At 38.5% G+C, this 21258-nt stretch overlaps 1 protein-coding gene across 1 annotated transcript in view; it reads right to left on the bottom strand.

Annotated features, from left to right (window-relative positions):
* PCLO (piccolo presynaptic cytomatrix protein) overlaps nucleotides 1-12445 on the bottom strand; it is a 411647-nt gene extending 399202 nt beyond the window's left edge. The window contains exons 1-2 of the mRNA XM_029928192.1: nucleotides 12189-12445; nucleotides 3883-5539 (exon numbers count right to left, since the gene is read on the bottom strand). Of these exons, the coding sequence (XP_029784052.1) occupies nucleotides 3883-5539; nucleotides 12189-12445 (1914 nt within the window). The remainder of the gene's footprint in view (nucleotides 1-3882; nucleotides 5540-12188) is intronic.
* Between the last annotated feature and the right edge of the window lie 8813 nt (nucleotides 12446-21258).

Below are 21258 nucleotides of genomic sequence, written 5' to 3' on the forward strand. Positions count from 1 at the left end.
TAAGACACCAAGTTTCACAGTAAAGTGTGGTCTCTTCCACCATTCATGTTGTCTGTGTTCTTTCTTATAGATATTTCGCCGACACCAACCCCCTACTCAGAGACCCTTGGACTCTGGTGCGTGGGCTGGTCCCCCGCAACACCTCTCCAAGCCTACTTGGAGATCAGTATTCATTTAAGAGCCAGGATGTCCATAAGCACATATAGTCATAATTGTGATATGTTGGAAACAAAATATATTGGAGTAATCCTCCTAGTCTTTTCAAGAAGTGATACGAGACAGCATTATTCTATTTAATCCACAGATTACCAAACTGAGAGTTACTTGCATATAAACATCAAACTTGAAAGCAGTAAATCCGTGTAAATGAAAGAATTAAAGAACTCCCCACCTCTGTCCCTGTCTTGCATAGATAAACTGTCTGCTCAGTCTGAATAGTTGAGGGCAACATGACCCAGAGCATTACATCCTCTTCAGAAGACTCAGAGAAGTTCACTTACTCATGGATTTATAGAATAGTATAGCAGTGGTGATTGTTCCCAAAATCTCATCTATCGTATTATCTCTTGAAATAGAAGCTCTCAGCCTCGATCCAGAGTTCTCAACTCTTACAACTCTTACCCCCTTGATAATTCAGGAGTGAGGAACTGGCCATTTGGTGGACAGGACTAGGGAAAGTTAGAGTTCAGAATTAGAACTCAGATGACATTTTTACTTGTGAGGAAAAAAATAAAAGTTGAAAGAAATGTCATTATTAAATCAAATGGCTCTTGATTGATACCTCAGAAACCAACAACTTAAAATATTGTTTCTAAATATAAAAAAAAGTTGAGTAAACTTTAAAAGTTAGATCTTATTCATAATTGTATTATATTGCAACTTTAAAAGCACTTAATACATTTTAAAATACCTTATCATACAAATGTTCAGATAATCCTAATAATCAAATGTGTTTGGCAGAGAATATATTATTATATACATTTTTCAAATGGAAATATTCCTGCAGAAAGTTTAAATGATTCCCCACATTCATCTCATGAATAATGGGAATGTTTTCCTTTAATAAGCTAGTGAGGTAGCCCTGCTCTCATTTTCTCAACGCCTTTTATAAGTGTCCATATTCCTATTATTCTTCATATTTTCCAACTCAAATTCTTCTGTTTTCATGAAGATAGTTATAATACCCAAACCCCCCCGACCCATGACTGCCAGTGATGTGTTCTTCCTTTGACCTTACAGCACTTTATCTGTGCTCCTACTGTAAGTAACTAGATTGGGAATCAGGAGATTTGGTGTGAAGTCTGCTTGATTATTTACCACCATGAAGATTCTAACAAGTAATCACAGTAACCACTTGAACACTAGTTTTCTCAATGTTATAATAGAGAAAAATATAATACAGATAATACAGGCCCATGGAATTATTTGGAAATTTAATTTTGATAAAACAAGTAGGGAAGAACTATATTAACTGTAAAACCCTACACAAAGTTATCTTTCATGAGTATTTTTTTCTTTTTTTATATCCACTTTTATTTCCCCTATTTTATTTCCTGAAGAAAGACTCCATATCCAGTGAATATCTGATTCCATACAGCACTCATTGGTGCTTCACAAGAGGCATTTGATATAAACTTCTAAAATGAACAAATGATCAGATGTATGACTATATGAATCAAGTAAATTTCATAAAACAGCACGTTCATCACAACCTGCTAACACTGAAGGCCAAAATCTGACCTAAACTTCTCTCCAATCCCATTGCCTATTTTTCCCCCACCACTTCAGCCAACCTAGATTTACCTCTGATTCCTGAAATACACCGTACATTTTTCTGGCTCTAGGTCTTGGACCAAATCATCATCCCCTTTTGCGTGCCTCATCTGTTGAAATAGTATCCGTCCTTACAAACCTACCTCAATGCCATCTTCTCCATGAAGCTTTTCTTAATCTCACTCACTAGACAGGACACTTCCTATTCTGAAGTCCACAGTATTTGTTCATCTCTCATTGCTCTTATCATTTGACCACATATTATGTTTACTTGTGAATGTATTATCTAACCTGATGCATTCTGATTATGTTATAATCAGCCTTATGTTTTAGTTATCTTTATATCCTGCCAAACATGAAAATATCTTCCATATAATAGGTACTAAAATAATATATGTGGCTTCAAAGTCCAACTGCATGTTTCTGCTTCATAAATTGTCAAATGACATTTATGAAATGATCAACCATTGCTCTAAGTCATTATTACTGTACATTCCTATCAATGTCATATAGTATGAGCAGAAATATATCTTCATCAATTTTAAAAGCTACAAACATATAAACAAAATTCTTATAATCCAATTTCTGCTATTATTTGAGTGGAATATGTCTTTATTCACTGCAATGTTATCATTAAAAACGGCTTATCTGAAAAGTTGAGGTACTCAATATGACTTTGGGATAAGAAGAGTAAAGGATACTTTAGCAAACAACCAGAAATTGGCACACTTTTAATTTACATCATTTCATCTCTCATTGGCAGCAAATATCCCAGCTAACCTTACAGCTACCAGTGCTCATCAGTGCTGTTATTATTATAACAGAGACTTCATTTATAACAAGAGGACACAAGTCCTCTCTCTCAGGGATATTCAAGCCACACAATCCTTCATTGCCTGCTGTCAGCTCCTTCCTGGGCTCTTCGCAGACATGATGCACACACAGCCCACTAACAGCTGTCCGCCAGACAAGTGAAGTGATTTCTGCACCTTCTCATCGGGTAGGAGCTACCAGATTTCTTTTAAATGTATTCTTCTGGCCTCTCTATTCTCACTTATATCATCATCTCAACTTCTCTGTATTATTTCTCAACTCCAGAGAATTTCTGAGTCCCCAAATCTCTATCAAAATATGATTTTATTCAGGATCTTTAAGTGCTAAGTTAACATTAACTGACTTCTTGAGATTTACTTCTATCCTAAATCAGAGTAAATAATATTGAACTAAATTGTATCACTCCTGGCCCCTTTATGATTTGATAGGAAGGTATATCCAACGACCTGAAGATATAAACTGTGATCTTTCTGAGAATACACCCATCAACATTGAACTTGTTCTATGACTTTTTCATTTTATGAACTAACTTAAGCTGTTATTAATGACTCTTAATGAGTGAAACATTATTCATAAGGCATATCAAAGTCACTGGCAGGGAAAGGATATGTACTTAATTTTATATTAAAATTGTATTTATGGGGCACCTGGATGGCTCAGTTGGTTAAACGTCCAACTTTGGCTCAGGGCATGATCTCACAGCTTTTGAGTTCAAGTCCAGCATCGGGTTCTGTGCTGACAGCTCAGAGCCTAGAACCTATTTCATATTCTGTGTCTCCCTCTCTCTCTGCCCCTCCCCCACTTACACTCTCTCTCTTTCAAAAATAAATATTTTTAAAATGTTTAAAATTGTATTTATAACGTGAAAACAGTGTCCGATTTCACAGCACAGATATGATCCCAGTTAAGAGTACCATAATTTTGGTAGGTAGGAGTATGAAGTTCAAAGTTAAAGCAATTATCACTATATGCTAAATAATAAATAGTGTGGATTTTACAGAGTGCAATAGTAAATGCTCAGCCTCTTTGAATTCATTTTTACCTTATATGCCAAACGTATCAGAAATTATGGCAGTATTTTTGGCTTATTATTGGAGAAAGTGTTTAAAAATTTTTTTTCCTAAATTTGCAATTAGCAGAGAAGAGAAAGGAAGGAGAAAGAAAGGATGAGAGAAAAACAATGCCATCCTATCATACCAGTGCTAAACTGAACACAATTTGTGCAAGCAATGATAATAGTTTAAGAGCATGAACACAATAAATAAACACACTCACCTCGGTTAAATGAGGATTGGGATTAAAACCACACAGGCTACACACAGTGGTTTGACACTCAGTGCACGTGTTAAAATTGGCCTTTCCTGGAACATGTAACAGAAGTTCAGTGGTATTGCAAAGAGGACAGATGGTTTTAGGGAGGCCTTGTACTGGAGTCTGTGCTGCAGATGGAGAAGTCGATGGCTGCAGAGGTTTCCCAGCTTCTGTTTGGCTTACTGGTTTTGTAGACTGCTGAGCTGAAGGCTTGGCTGGGCCAAGAGGGGGCTTTCCTGGGCCGGGCTGCTGAGGAGGGGGCTTTCCTGGACCGGGCTGCTGAGGAGGGGGCTTTCCTGGGCCGGGCTGCTGAGAAGGAGGCTTTCCTGGGCCGGGCTGCTGAGGAGGAGGCTTTGATGGGCCGGGTTGCTGAGGAGGGGGCTTTCCTGGACCGGGCTGCTGAGGAGGGGGCTTTCCTGGGCCAGGCTGCTGAGGGGGCTTTGACGGACCAGGTTGCTGAGGTGAAGGCTTTGCAGAGACTGGCTGTTGAGGAGAGGGCTTTGCCAGGCCAGGCTGTTGAGAAGGGGGCTTTGGTGGGCTGGGCTGTTGAGCAGGAGTTTTTCCGGCCCCTGGCTGCTGACCCAGAGACTTTGTTGCCCCAACCTGCTGAGATGGAGCCTTTGCAGGCCCGGGTGGCTGAGCTGGAGACTGCGAGCCAGGTTGGTGAGCTGGAGATTTTGGGGGCCCTGGCTGCTGCGATGCAAGTTTGTCTGACCCGGCCTGTTGAGCTTGAGGCTTCGCAGGCCCAACAGGCTGAGCTGGAGCCTTGGGCCCAGGCTGCTGCACCGTGGGCTTTGTTGTCCCCAGTGGCTGGGCTGGGGCCTTCGCTGTCCCCGGCTGTTGAGCTAGGGCCTTGGCTGGCCCTGGTTGCTGAGCTAAGGGCTTTGCAGGCCCAGGCTGTGCCGTGGCAAGTTTTTCAGGTCCAGGCTGATGGGCTGGAGGTTTTCCAGGACTTGCTTGCTGAATAGGTGATTTGGATGGGCTGTGCACAGAGGGTTTAACTGATTCTCCCCTGAGTGCGCCTGACTGTTTAGCCTGAGGCCTGGTTGCATCTCTTTGAAGTGGCAGTTGTGCCTGAGGAGCCTGGGCAAGCCCCTCAGTTGGCTTTCCTGTCCCTGAAGGCTGTGATTTACTCTTCTCTGGTTGCTGAGAAGATACTGCTTTGGGAGAGCCATCCTGCTGCAGTGGGACCTTCGCAGGTCCTTGCTGCTTAGGAACTGGCTTAGGTGACTGTTGTGATGGAGGTTTCGTGATTCCTTCCGGTTTTCCTTGTTCCTTCTGAGCTATTTTCTGTTTCTTGGCAGTTTCTTCCTGGGATGCATCAGTGTCTGATATCAAATCAAAAGGATTAAATTTATTTACAACAGAGGAGACAGCACTTAAAGGGTTAACCTCTGAGAGGAAGCCAGGCATCATACTAGACTTGTGCTCTTCCTTCAGATCAGTTCTGGACTTTGATTCTTTCAAGCTAATGGTGGAAGGACTCCTTCCAGGCAACTTCTGCTCTGACCTCAAAGTGTCTGTAGTTCTACTCTTACTGAGACCAGGCGGAGCTGAGCGCCCTGGGTCCGGCGGTTTCCCTGGTTGTTTTGGAGGATGACTACTATCCAACTCTTGTTTCCTAGAAAAGTTAAACAAAAATAAGTAAAAATAATGGAAATTATCCCAACTCAAAATAATATGAAAAAGCTATTACTTTTTTACAGTCTCAAAATTACTCATGTATAAATATAATTAGAACACATTTTTGCAGTATCCTGTATGTGCCCAGAAAAGGTTTAATGCCTTTGGGTAGCGATTTTCAACAAAAAGATTAAAAAAAAAAAAAAAAGGAAAAAACAATACTTGCTACTATAAGTCATGAAAAGTAAGAAACCTTGTTAGACATTATTTATAATAGTTTACATTTACACTTAATAGAATCCAGCCATACTTAAAACCTAATTATATTAGCTCAATAAATCAACGTGGGATGCCTGGGTGGCTCAGTAGGTTCAGCGCCCTACTTCGGCTCAGGACATGATCTCACAGTTTGTGCACTCTGTGCTAACAGAGCCTGGAGCCTGCTTCAGAGATTGCCTCCCTTGTCCCTTCCCCACTTGTGCTCTGTCTTTCTCTATCTCTCAAAAGTGAATAAATGTAAAAAAATTTCTTTTAATTAAAAAAAGAGAGAGGTGCCAGGGTGGCTCAGTCAGTTGAGCATTGGCTTGAGCATCGGCTTCAGCTCGGGTCATGATCTCACAGTTCCTGGGTTAGAGCCCCACATCAGGCTTTGAGCTGACAGCTAGCTCAGAGCCTGGAGCCTGTCTGGATTCTGTCTCCCTGATCCTCCCCTGCTCATACTCTCTCTCTCTCTCTCAAAAATAAATAAAACATTAAAAAAGTTTAAAAAAGAAAAAATGCCATGATCTAGTACATTCATGTTCAAAGAATGTTAATCTTCCAAATACTAGCAGCACCAAAAATTAAAACTAATCATCTTAAAATGTGGGAGTTTGTTGCAACTGTTTTTTTGTTAATGTCTGTGTGTTTTGCTTGATTGCAAGAATTTACATTAGTCACATGTGGCACATGTGACATCAGGCAAGTTTTTAGTAAAGGAGGTTACATGATGCATTTCCAGGCACTAAGAAAACTGAAAATCTATTCAATTTTACCTATTCTGTCTACAAAGATAATAATACCCATCAAATACTATCCTGATTAAACTTCATAAAATGAGAAGTCCTACTTTGATTAGATATTTTTGAGAAAATTCCCTATTTCTTGTACAAGAAAAATATTATGTCATTTATTCTTCCACCAGCTAATCCTAAATGTGATCTTTACACAAAATAACAGTTGATACTTAGAGAATCTTGAGGTATAGCCTGGTATATAAATAGTAACAAGCTGATTGTGATCCCACTTTTGAAAGTATTGTTGCTTTTCTCAGAAAAAAAGTACATAATGATCTCAATGTTTTCTGTAACATTTATTATTGCCTTTGTTAGCCTATTAGTAATATTATTCATTGTTGACAGATGTAAGAATGTAACTAACCTGCCAACTTTCTTTTAATTGATAGACAGATGTACATAATGGATTTTTTAAACAGCTTTGGAAACATGATCACTTTTAAATGACTATGGCTAAATAACTAAAAGTTTTTTACTTTAGATAAAAGTCAAATAAATGCATTAATTTTTTTTAAGTAAGCAATTCTTTACTGATAAAGTTGTAACTAGTAAGAATAGGCTGTATTAGAATAGTTAAAAATAAAATTATAAGTATTTCACTTGATATATGTAGCCTTTTAATCTTGGAAGTGATTTCAATTAAAAGGAAAAAAAAAGTTACTCAATAGCACTTGAAATATGAGATAATCCTAATAAAGTTCTACAAGTTTTAATTTGTTTTGTGATAATATACCTACTAATGGGCCAGATTATAATTTTTTTTAATTTCAGATCATTTAGTACTTAATATGAATTGTTTTTCAAATTCCCCAAATGATACAGAAATTTGAATTAAATCATCTAAGGTATAATAGAAAAGAAACACAGAAGTATTACTTCTAATTAGCAAAAAGTCTAAAGGAAATAATCTATAAAAGCCAAGGTATGCAAGAAGTGACTTCCTAATAAAAGATAAATAAACAGAATTCTTAGTTTTGGCAATTTCCCCCAGGAAAAAAAAGTTACAAAACTTTAGATAACTTAAATGAAGAACTAAGATTACCACCTTAATTAATTCCAACAGTTGTAAGATAACTAATTTTTTAAAAGCTACATATTTCCACTTGAGGGAAATGATTTTGAAAGTTTCTTTACAGGCCGCTGCATGTGCTCCTTTCCACGGGAAGATAGAAGAGCCTTGGTAAATAACCTAAAATGAATTATTTCTAGAAATTCCAATGTTTATATCTTCACATTATTCTAGAAATGATCTACATTCAATTAATAAAATCTATGACTCCCATGAAAGGGCGCATTCTTAGGAACTTCATTACAGAAGTACCTATCTTACAAGTAATTATTTAGGCATTTTATTGAATTGGTTCCCTTGTGGAGTCCTAGAGACCTACATTTAAATAGAGTACAAAAAAAATCTATTCTTAATTCGACTAAATCCTCTTGAAAATACTATTAAACTTAATCATTGTTTCTGTGTTATTTCACAGACTCCAACCTATGTACAAAACAAATAAAAGATAAACTTTATGAATACCAAGTACTTGTGTTCTTAACACCAAAATTTAAAGCAAGGTGCCTGCAGCAGAAATTACACTTGTGTGTACTTCCTACATATACACGTTACATAGTAAAAAATCCCCTTGTGAGAAAATACTGACACAGCTAGAAAGACTGCCCTACAACTTAAACTAATTTCAGTTACTAGAATGATGTGAGTTAACAAAAAACATAAAGATGTGGATGTGAGAAATAGAAAGACAATCATTAAAAGAAGACATAAGCTTAATCCTAAACAAAAAATATAAGGATGTCTCAGCTAACAATTAGGGTCTTTTGTAACAGTTGCTCTGTTAAAAAAAAAAAAAAAAAAAAAAAAAACACGATGAAAATGCAATCTGTGTCTTGGAGACTGGACTGTGATCTCCTAGAGAAGGAATGTGTTCCACTCACCTTTACATCACTAGAACCAAACCTGTTAACTAGAGCATTAGTGTTTGATAAGTGAATGAACACATGGATGACAATAAATGAATGTATCAGGTTTTTGTTTTATCCTAGATTAATACTTCATCAATTCTTTTCAAATTCTTCTGCAGTCCTTCCAAGATATAAATGAAAACATTCTATATGCATTTTAGAACCCGGACTTAGCCTGCTACTCTAGGAAGAAAAAATGTGTGTTGAGTTGTCTAGCAGTTAGAGAGCTGCAAAGGAATACTAGAAAATCATGGATTCAATCAGAACTCCTATAAAATATTCTGCTAATCAGAAGCACTTTTCAGTAAACCCCTGTCATATTTGTAGTTGTAAATAGAATGACGTGACCAAGTAATAAAATTGCCTTTCCCTGGGTCTTCAATAAATCATAAATCCAGGAGCATTTTGTTTGTAACCTGTAAGTTCTAGCTTGTAACTCCCCATGCTTTATACAGCCTCCTTTTTCATTACTACCGTTATCCCCAGATTAGAATTTTTCTTTCATAGTTTAGCAGAAAAAATATTTCAACTACAAATGAGGTAAATGGTATTCAAGGATAAGAATGTAAAAGCAGTTGGAATGCTAAAAAAAAAAATCTTTTTAATGGAACACAACAGGCAATGACACTTATCTTGACAATGCTGAGTCACATAAAACTTTTTGATATTAGAAATATAAGCAACTTTAGGAATATCTATTCATTTTTATACTGTAGAGAATACTAGAGCTTAAAGAGGCTAAGAGATTAATCCAGGGTTATAAAACTAGCTAGTCACAGAGGCACCTGAGTGGCTCAGTTGGTTGAACTTCTGACTCTTGATTTCCACTCAGGTCATGATCCCAGGGTCCTGGGATTGAGCCCTGCATTGGGCTCTGTGCTGAATGTGGAGCCTGCTTAAGATTCTCTCTCTCTCCTTCTGCCCCTCCCCAATTTACACACACACACACACACACACACACACACTCTCTCTCTCTCTCTCTCTCTCTCTCTCTCTCTCTCTCTCTCAAAAAACAAAACAAGGGGCATCTGGGTGGCTCAGTCAGTTAAGCGTCCGACTTTGGCTCAGATCATGATCTCACGGTTCGTGGGTTCAAGCCCCATGTCGGGCTCTGTGCTGACAGCTCAGAGCCTGGAGCCTGTCTTCAGATCCTGTGTCTCCCTCTCTCTCTGCCCTTCCCTTATTCACCTTCTGTCTCTGTCTCAAAAATAAACAAACATTAAAAAAAAAAAACTAGTTAGTCACAGATATCTGGTATCTGGACTTCTGGTGGGGAGCGGGGGGAGTGGGGATTCCACTGACTTCTTCATATTTAAAAGAATACAGATACATCAAACTAATTTGTAACGGTGCATAATTCAATATACAACTTGTCTGAAGCCATCGCTAGTGCCATTCACTGAAGATACTGATATTATTACTCTTTATATTTATAGAATTCCTTCAAATTAAAATTCAAACAAAAATATTCCCATCAATTTTTAACTGGTCCTCACAATGATTCTACAAGATAGTTAAGACAAGTATCACTTGCCTTATTTGAGGCAGGGAAACTGAGGCACATATGGCTGGGGCATATACATTTTGCCTTCAGTCAGTTAATATGAGTAGGATAAGAATCTAGGTTTTCAATCCTTATTTAAAAATAAAACAAAGCAAAACAAAATACCTCCATGTCTAAATGACACACTTAACCCCTTCCAAGTTTAAAAATTTGGATATACTTTTTTATATACTTAATGTGCTTCTAAAAATCTGACTCTAAACCAAGTACTTCTTTGGTTAACCCAGGAGGGGATAATAATTTGCAAAAATTATGCGTCTCCTATAAAAATCATTCAGTAAAATATAAGCAGGTTTCAAAAATCAGAAACATATTGTTTATCTAGATGAGCCTTTTACCAATAACTGTTGAGACCAGATTATCTATTACTAAAAATTCTACTCTAACAGAATTATCAATGAAGAATATAAGTATTGCATAAAACCAGTTTCATAGGCTGAAATAGTATTTTTCAGCCACTCTGAACAGAAGAAAAGTTACGAATGCAAAAATCAAAGTTCAAACTCTCCTTAGTCTATGTAACCAGGATGCTAAACCTGTTGCATGTACATCTTAGTAAAAACTATAAAAGGGCTGGCATACATTTCTAAAAAGCTACTAGAAATATTGTACCTCATTAGGTAATATCTAATATCTGAACATTCAAAAATTTTTTCCAAGTTTTCATCAGTAGAGAAAAATGGAACATGTCATAGGCTGTAACAGTGTAGGTAATGCATAAGAAAGGCTTTATACCAAAAAAAACCCCACCAAATATTACTAGTTAGAAAAAAACAGTTAATATAAAGGAGCAGGTTTTTACTAGCAGTGGTGGTTCCATTTCAAGAATACGGGATTTTTAGCTGATACATTCTAGGAATTTAAGATTTCATGTTAAAAATATTGCACCTATCCATTACACTTCTCTTACATTAAAATAATTATTGATAAAATTATATGCATATACATATGTGATAGTACCTACGTTAAAATACTTTTATGAAATAGAGGATAAGAATCTACACCTACAATATCCAAATCTTTCCAGTACCTCAAATGAAAAGTGTAGGTCTTCTGTCAGTTAATATAAAGCAGGAATAGTTTCAGGACAACGGACAGAGAACTCTTCTCTAAGGGAGGGTGTAAAGTTTAAAGGGTTTGTTTACAATAAAGGCAAGGCAGGCACAATGATTATACCCTCTTAGTACCCTAATTAGAAAACAACTAATTTATTAGATGAAGGAAAATGGAGAACTAGAGAGGGAAATTAAAACGTTAATATCACAGAATAGCTCTTAATTGCCTGTGCAAGTTGTCATTTATTTGGTTTGTATTGGAAACTAATCTTAAGAGAACACAAATTCACATGTTCTACGCTATAAGATACTTTCGGATATAAAAGAGCAATAGTTTAAAAAATAGCATATGCTAATTCAGAAATACACGTACGGCACCTGCTCTGCTGCGACCAACCCATGTGCCTAATACCACAACACATTCAGGGTCCCTCATTGAATATAAAAGGTGTATTCATTCTATACCTTCAACCTAACGAGCTCTTCGTCTCCTCTGGGTGTGGGGTGGGAAGGAAAGATAAATCACCTCCCAGGTAATGAAAGGTATTGTTACAGAAATATTTCAGACAACATTCAGAGAGAAAAAGACGCCAAAATGACTGAGGAGGTTTAAACATCGACAGGTAAACACCCAGTTCTATCCATTTCCCAGCACGTCCGTTTTGTATTAATGGAAGACTTCCAGATTAGTAAAACACTGGAGGGCGTATCTCCACGCCATCCTAGGGGGGGAAAGGTTCCAAAAGGCCAAAAATCACAACCCAAAAATCCCAGTTCCAGGAATGCAACCCTTGACTATCCCACTAGAAACTCTACAATGCATCATTTTTATTCTGCCCCAGAGAAGGCTTATGATCTCTTTCTCATCACCCCATTAGGGAAAATAAAATGAGCCGAAGCCACATATATGTACTGCCGTGCTGGCACATACGGGTTGGCACATATGTGCAGGGGAAGCTGTACATATATGACTGGACATATACATCATGCTGTGCGTGCCTGTGCATGGAAGGCGGCTCCGCAGCGGCCGGGGGAACGCTTCCCTTGGGTAGCCCCTGCGCCCTTGACATGACAGCGGCGATCTGTCTCCTCTCCTCTTCGCTCAGCTGGCTCAGATCCGCCTCCATGCCGGCCGGGATCACGGTGTGCAAGGAGCTCCCCGCCCCGCCAGCCCCTCCTCCGGCTGCCGCCGCCGCCGCCGCCGCCGCCAGCCCTTCCGGGAGCCCTTCCCCTTCCAAGCTCGCCTCGTTGCCCATGGCTCAGAGGGACTCGGGGCCGCCGCGCTCCCTCCTTGCTCTGCGTCCCCGTCGGGAAGCCCGCGGCCCGAAGAGCCACCGGAGCCGGGGTCCTCCGTGGGGCGTGCAGGCGGCGAGGTCCCAGGGCTCGGGACCGGCCCCGCTGCCCGGAACGCCAGGCGGGTGTTAGTCCCGCTCGCAGGTGACGCCCGCAGCCGGTGCCTCCTCCATGTTGGACAACTCCCCGAAGCCGCCTCAGCGCCCTGAGTCGGGAGAAGCAGGTCTGAGCAGTGCCAACCAGGCGCCGTCCGCCCCTCCCACCGCGCCCCGCCTCCTCGCCCGCGCCCTCGCAGTGCGCATGCCTGTCTCGGAACAGGTGATGGCCGCGCCCGCGCCCAGCCCGTGCTGCGTCGCTCTGATCCTTCCACACTCTCAGCACCGATTTAAAGGAGCCCGGGGAGAGCGCAGCTGAAAACCGGGACAAAACAGCCGGCGTTTCTTTCAGGCATATTTCAGGATGCCTCAACCTTAGTTTTAGCGGATTACAGTCAAGGGGTGGGGAGGGGCTGGGGGGGAAGTGTCTGTTTCCTTCTTTGACTCATGGGATCTGTAGTTTCAAAAAAAAAAATTTTTTTTTTTTAAGGGAGCGTTTTTAAAGATTTTAGAAATGGATTCAGGTAACTCGAGATTAATAGGAGAAACCTCTGATGCCTTTGGGACGAATTCCCCCCAAAGGAGCTGAAACTGAACCTTTTCACTTAGGACTTTTCCAGAATAATTACATTAAAACCTTAGGTACAGCATCCGTAAGCAGGTAAAGTTGTTGAATGCTTGTCACTGTATTGTTCCCTAAAGGCACTACACAAAAGTAAGGATAACTGGAAATTGTGGAGGAGATACTTTACTAAGATTCATACTGTAGAATATTAAAATGTTAAAGTGGTGGGAAATTTTGAAAACATGAATTCAGTCTTTTTTTTTTTGTACAGTTTTGGACAGAATAACCCAAAAAGTGTTATTAATTTGTGTAGATGCACGCAGCTGGCTAGCAGCAGAGATGTAACTAATAACCATTTTTTTTCAGACCCAATCCCCACCCACCCTCAAAGGTACAAACTCTTGCTACATTTCCTAGAAGGGAATGTTTTTCTTCAACACTGAATCTGCAGCCCAAATTCTACTATCTACCTTAGCTAACAAAATGGGCTTAATATCTCAATTGTTGAAGTTAAAGAAAATCAAAAACTACCATTGAGAACGAATAAAAAGAAATGACTAAGTTGCTCAGAAAGTTTCCAAGTTTTTACAATAAGTGTTATATTGGTTTTTATATTTTGCATTCCACTACATCAAAACTAAAAAATGGTATAGTTATAAAAATGTGTCACGTGGTTTTTTTTTTTTTTCATGTTCATTTATTTTGGGAGAGAGCCCTGGCACAGTGGGGGAGGGGCAGAGAGAGACTCTTCAGTAAGCTCCATACCCAGCTGGGGGGTGGAGGGTAGGGGTGTTCCATTTCACCAGTCCTGAGATCCTGACCTGATCCAAAGTCAAGAATTGGATGCTTAACCAAATGAGTTATCCACGTAGCCCAACAGATACTGCTTTTAAAAAAATCTGGTCATCAGATGAAATATCATTACTGGTTGGGTTCCCATAAAAGCTTTGCATAAGCTTTGATTCTCATAACACATTGAGATGTGACTTCCCAAGTCAAAACTATAACAAAGTCATGGATTTAAAAAAAGAGAATGCTTTCACTTCATACAAACCGACAAGAGGCAACCTAACATTCTTAGGGGCACATTTGGAGACAAATATGCTACTATCGTACTCCTAAACATGAGTTTGCTTCAAAAAAGAGGTAATTGGTATATAATCCTGAATCTCTGACAAAATAAGTAAAGCCTCCAAAGCTCAGGCAGCCCTCGGGATCAGTAACACTAGATGGAGGTGAGGAAGAAGAGTCACGTCCTGTCTATTTTCTCCAAGCTCAAGTTCTGTTAGAATAAAATATGCTTGATGTATTCGCATCCACAAACCACAAACTTAAAGACAAACACTCTTTTCAAAGTCCAGCCTCAGAATAATGATTAAACTAGAAAATATATTAACTATATATTCTCTCATAGATGGAAAGGAACCTCGAAAGTAAAAAGAAAGAAATAAGAAGTGCTCATCAATATGCAAAGTAATGTGGAGGCTAAACAAAAAGTAATAATTTGTAAAATGTGAGTATTCTAGCCCATTGTGAAAACATGTGCATCCCCCTTCTCCCTCCCTCTTCTCCCAGAAAGAAACATCAGGAAACAGGGAAATGGGATATGTAGTAGAAAGAGAAAATGCACTGTGAAAACAAGTGGGAAACATTTTGGTTGTTGGCTTTTTAAAATGATTTAGCCTTTAGGATCTTTATACCTGTGAGTTTCTAAAAATGTTTGTTCTCGGTCTTCCATTCGGGCTTAACTGTGGCTTGTGCTTGGGAGGTGTTTTGGATCTAAAGAAAACACAAGAGCAGAAGCCAGGTGCCTTACTTGTGTGTAAATTCTCAGAAATCTGAGGGCACAAGGATGAGAAATCAAATGCTATAGAAAATTTCTATGGCGTTTCTCCTTGCTTATCCAGATAAATATCACAATTAGTTGCATTCTGCAAATTAACTAATGGTGCTACATTCAAATTCTCTGTTGTTCCCTGTTCATTATTATACTTACTGTAAAGATAGTTTATTTGAATTTAGACTAATTTAACAAGCTGATAGGTCATCTCCAATTCACTCAGCTTGATAGGTAGATCATAAAAGTAGTCACTTGATGAACACCTCCACTGTTACGTACCATCATGTCTTTCTAAGATGGCTTCTCAACTCTAGAAAACCAGGTCTTTTCAGTTGTTTACTTCTTGCCTCCCTGTCCCAGTTAGTTTCTATTTTAGTAGATTAGAACAAATCTAAATGTGACAATTAACAGTGATATATGAGTAGATAATGGTTTCTTGGAATGAAATTGCCCCGTCTATCCAGGGTCCTCGCAGATACCGCTCCACCTAGGATACGATCAGATAGACCACCTTGTGTGTCACATGCCCAATACTTGAATACGTTCAGGGTTTGCAGAAATTAAAATAGTCTTCACCAATATACAAAAATGTGTAGTCTCACTAGTTTTTAAAAACCTACAATTAAATAATCTTTGTATAAATTTAGACTTTTAATTAAAAATAATAGCATGACGGGGCACCTGGGTGGCTCAGTTGGTTAAGCCTCCAACTTCAGCTCAGGTCATGATCTCACATTTGTGGGTTCGAGCCCCGCGTCAGGCTCTGTGCTGACAGCTCAGAGCCTGGAGCCTGTTTCTGATTCTGTGTCTCCCTTTCTCTCTGCCCCTCCCTGCTCATGCTCTGTCTCTCTGTGTCTCTCAAAAATAAAAATAAATAAATAAATAAAATAAAACATTAAAAAAATAATAGCCTGTATTTATTAAACTCTAGTAAGCAATTATCTTAATATTGGCTTATTTATTAAATGCCCATTATATCCATATTATGGGATATAAACTAAATTTGTGAGTATAATTTCATAAACTAAATTTGTGAGTATAAATAGATTCTACCTTTCTGGAAGATGATTTAGCAATCATTATGAATAGCCTTAAATAGAATACTTCTGAAAATCAGTCTTAAAGAGATTGAGTTACAAAAGCAATTGTGGACAAAAGAATTCACTACAGCATTATTTATAAGAGCAATAAATAAAAAGGCACTACTGCCCCAATAAACAAAAACAGAAAGGTCAAATCTGGTACAGATGATTGAATTTTATGAAAATATTCATGTAAAATAATGCTTTTAAAAGGTTCATTATAGGAAAATTTTCACAAAGTATACATGGGATAAATTTTCATAAAATTATGTGATCACAATTGTGCAAAAAAATTAAACTACTAAAATGCATAGAAAAACATGGGAAATAAATCAAGGAAACCAACAAACTCTGTAGAAGTAAAACCTAGGATTACAAACAAAATTCATTCCAGAAACATGCTAGTAATTCAAAGCACTCGTAGATCAAAGCAAATTTCAAAAACCATTGGCTCAGTTGTGATCATGTGACGTTTGGCCTCCTGTACTACTTGTATTACAAGACATCACTCATTTATCAAATTAAAATTATTAGAAATGTTTGCTCATCTTGCAGGACACTTGCAGAACAAGTTACTCACAATTCAAGGTTTTATTATATATTTAATAAGTAATCTTACTTTTTGTTCCTAATTTTCTATATTTTCCAAAATGAATTTGTAGATTTTTCTTTATGGTGTAAGAGCACCAATAATTCTGTCTAGTCATCTTTAGCGGGTTAAGCTAGATAAACAAAATGCTAACATCATTTTGTAGTAGTGGATTAAGCTAGGTAAGCAAAATAATGCAGCAGGTTAAGCTAGGTAAGCAAAATGCTAACATCATTTTGTAGCAAATGCCTATGAAGAAACTGGAAAAAAAAATAATGCCATGGTACATAGCCTGATAGTGATTTCATGTTATTTGGTGAGTGATAAAACTTAAAGTATTCTTATACTTTCTATATTTAAAAGACCATGCATTTTAGTGTATGCATGGATATATATATTCATGTTTATGTACCTATAGACAATCTGACGTCATTTTTATATAGGCACATACCTTTTTCTTAATGCTCCTTCTCTAATAGAAGGTAAGAGAAGATTGTGTTAATTTAGTGGAAGAGAAATATGCAGTGGCTTAAGGACCAGCTTCATTTTTCACTGATCTGCTTCTCAATTACAGCTCTAAGCCATTTTTGTTAGCTTCGCTTTAAAATGAGATTTGCAGCTACAGTGGAGGAAATTCAAGTGAGATTACAGTTGATTATGAACTGGCTTCTCAATTTTGAGGAAAAAAACATGAAAAGTATTTTAGAAAAAAGTTTGATAAGTTTATTTTTGAATTGTGACATCTGGAGTATCAGGCAGTTGTGGATTTTTTGTTGGTTTCCCCTTTCATACATATCTTATGGTGATTTAAAATAAAAGAAAAAGTTAATTGTGCTAAAAATATGTTCCTGTAGACATAGGATGTGTAAAATATTAAGAATAGGGGCACCTGGTTGGCTCAGTGGGTTTAGCAGCTGACTCTCCATTTTGGCTCAGGTCATGATCTCATGGTTATGAGAAAGTCCCTCACCGGTCTCTGCACTGGGCCTGGAGTCTGCTTAAGATTCTCCTTTTCACTCTGCCCATCCTGCACATGCTTCTCTCCTTCTCTCTCTCTCTCAAAAATAAAATAAAACAGAGGCACCTGGGTGGCTCAGTCAGTTAAGCATCTGACTCTTGGTCTAAGCTCAGGTCCTGATCTCACGGTTCCTGAGCTCCAGCCCTGCATCCGGCTCTGCGATGTCAGCGTCAGTGCTAGGGGCTCTCTCTCTCCTTCTCTCTTTGCCCCTCCCCTGCTCATTCTGTCTCTCAAAATAAAATAAATAAACTCTTAAAAAAATAATAAAATAAATCAAATCAATTTAGTTACTATGCCACTTACACTATTACTTTTTAAGTTGAAAATCACTAACAAGCCATGAGGTTATAAAGTAGATGATTCAGCATTATGTATTCACCTGTTTTATAAATAGACTTTAGAATTCTGAACCTACTCCCTACTCTATGGGAAATAGACACACGTGAGTGTGTCCTGTTTTTTATAAGTTTTTGGCTGACAATATCTGGTTTTAAACCCCAGCAGCTCTGCCATCTAACATCTATTTGGGTTAGTAAGTAACTGGCTTTTTAGAATGTGAGGTTCCTCAACTATAAAAATGGAGCTGATAATATACTACTGCTCTGGGCTCTTGTCATAATTACATTAGGAAAGATGTGAATGCACTTTTAGGCCAGGAAACATACCAGCACAGTTGTGGTAGGTTGTTACAATACTTGTCCTAAATGAATCACACCTCCCTGTGCCCAATGCCCTCTAACGTGGGATTGCCATGCTTCCCACCGAGAGATACTGTTTCCTTGCCCTTTGACTGGAATTGAACCCCTATCTTATTTTTATCAAGAAAATGTAGTCGTAAAGGCATGTAACTTCCTCGGCTAGCCTTCCAATCTAGCTCTCTTCATGCTCAGAGACCATCATGCTCTAAAGAAGCCCAGGAGGTGAGACTCTATGAAGACAGGAGCCCAGCTGCCGCCATCTCCAGCGATCCCAGCTGAGGCCCTGATGAGTCCTATTGGAGAACCGGGCCGCAGAGGGCCTATCTGCTGGCTGGTCACATCACTGAGCCAGGTGAAACCAGGAGGACTGGCAATCAACCAAGAGAATCAGGAAACAGAATAATAGTTTTATCATAATTATTATTTTAATTCATTAAGTTTTGGGGGGTTTAGTCAAGCTATTTATCCGATATTCCAGTTTTTACACATTATGATTATGCATAATCTTTGAAAATTCCCTTTTCATTCTTTTGCTTCTAGTGACTGTTTTCCCATTTACTGTCCAGATGGACTTGAGTTATTTGTTCAAAATTTCCAAATACCACCCTTCTAAACTATAAATGGGAAGGAGTCCAATTATGCTGAATACTTACGTACTTGTTTCATGAAAGGCTCAAACAAGAAAATATATGGGAAGATCACTTTTCAACTATGTAATGCTGTCCAAATATAAAGTTATATAAAAAGATGAAAAATTTATGCATGAGAATGTTTCTGAGAAAGACCAGTGTGTTTATTTGAGAAACTTCTGGGGGAGGGGGCAATCTTAAGGTCTTACTCAAGATGGTGGCTAGATTACCAATTCATAGATCCTTGGGATTAGAGGTTTGATAATATTTTTAGGATTTAAAAAAACATATGATTCAAAACGCAAATGTTATATAACAGTGTCTTTAATATCTATCTAGTTAAACCTGTTAATATTCACATTATCTTTTAAAGGAGTTGAAATCACATCGTTAGTAAATACTCAGTTTTATCTAACCTGGCAGTGGACTGGAGTTCAGACCTTTTGAGAAGTTAGGGCTTTATGTGAATTGCTCTATATTGCAGAATAAAGAGAGCAATTTTAATTGGTTGAGTAGTATGGGTTGGAAGTCAAAAGTAGAGACATGGTTAAGAGATCAAAGGAACCTTACGCCACTTACTTTATGGAAAGGGGAATTAGAAGTGTCCTCACTGCTACCCTCTAGTGGTGATGTGGCATAGGAACCCTTGCAGGCCTGACCTGTCCCTGAGGATTCACAGTGGTGTCTGTGCAATGTCAAGCCCAGCTTCATTTCCCTCATGCAAATTCCAGGAAAACCCACATTACTAAGGAATTTACACATGATGGGTTTTCTGAGGGAGGATAGAGGTGAGGAGTGCCACGGAGAGAGCTTTATATCCATGTTGATGTACATTAAGAATATAGGCAAGTACACACGATGTGTATGTGCAGGAGCTGGAGGACAAAGGACTTCTAACATCTATATTTCAGGCATTATTATCATATAGCCTGAAGTGGAAGGTCTGTAACGGTTTTCAGAGAGTCCCATCATTTTCCCATATGCTAATTCCAAGCCAATGGGAGAAATCTTTAGAAAGTTTTGCTCTTGTCCATCTGCAAGCAGAGAAAGAATAGATGAATTTCTTTTTTTTAATGTTTTATTTTTGAGAGACAGAGAGAGACAATGCGAGCAGCGGAGGGTTAGAGAGAGAGGAGACACAGAACCGGAAGCAGGCTCCAGACTCCGATCTAGCTGCCAGCACAGAGCTTGACGCAGGGCTTGAAGCCACGAACCGTGAGATCATGACCTGAGCCAAAGCCGATGCTCAACTGACTGAGCCACCCAGGCGCCCCAAGAATAGATGAATTTCAATAGGGATATATCAAGTGTAATAGCAAAATATCACAAGTTACTCTTCCAACAATAAGTCAAAACTCTGAGAGAATATTATGTTTATAGATATTTTGAAAAGGATCAATAACTGGCCCTCATCTCAGACAAATTAATCCAAAATCTTGATGGAAGGGCGTGGCATTTGTATTTTTAATGCTCCCTAGATGATTGAATTATACGGCTTGGATTGAGAAGTACTACTTTGAAAGGATAGTCAGCATTACAATGTAGTCAGCATTACAAGACTGAAGACAAGAAAGAGGCACTTGGGAATCCGTGTAGACTTTTCTTTGAAGCTGAAGCCAAAGGTATCAGCAACATCATTGCCATCATCAGAAATTATTTTTTTTTTAAAGTAAAGGTCATAGATTTATTCTGTTCAAAAATGGTTGACTATCTGCATTTGGACTACGGTATATAATTCTGGCCACTGCATTTTGAAAAATGTGTGATAGATTTAGAGCATCACAGTAAACCAAAGAAAAGAAGGCATAAAATCACTCTCAACTAGAAGACTGAAGGGGTGAATCTAGAAAAATAAAAGCCTCCTACTGAAGAACATGAATTCAGGGCATGTTTACCAAATCTGCTAAACTAAAACCAAGGAGATTTCTGGATACATGGAAAAAACATAATTAGGGGAAAAATAGTAACAGGATATATAGTACATGTATAGACTGATTTATATCTCCTATTAGAATGAATAATACTAATTCTTCACCAACATCACTGTTCTCCTCTTTGGGACAAGTAGCCACACACCATTGCCAGCTTCTCTTGCAGTTCTATGTGACCCCGTGATCCAGCCCCACGGATGTAAATGTGTTACTTCCAGGACCAACCAAAGGAACTCTGGTATATACCCCTCCATGGGTGAGAAAGATGGAGACGAGGTTATATGGATTGAAGATGGCAGGGCCATTGGGTGGATTCCATTGGGAGGGTT

The sequence above is a fragment of the Suricata suricatta genome, chromosome 2 (assembly GCF_006229205.1).
Source record: "Suricata suricatta isolate VVHF042 chromosome 2, meerkat_22Aug2017_6uvM2_HiC, whole genome shotgun sequence".
Taxonomy (NCBI): Eukaryota; Metazoa; Chordata; class Mammalia; order Carnivora; family Herpestidae; genus Suricata; species Suricata suricatta.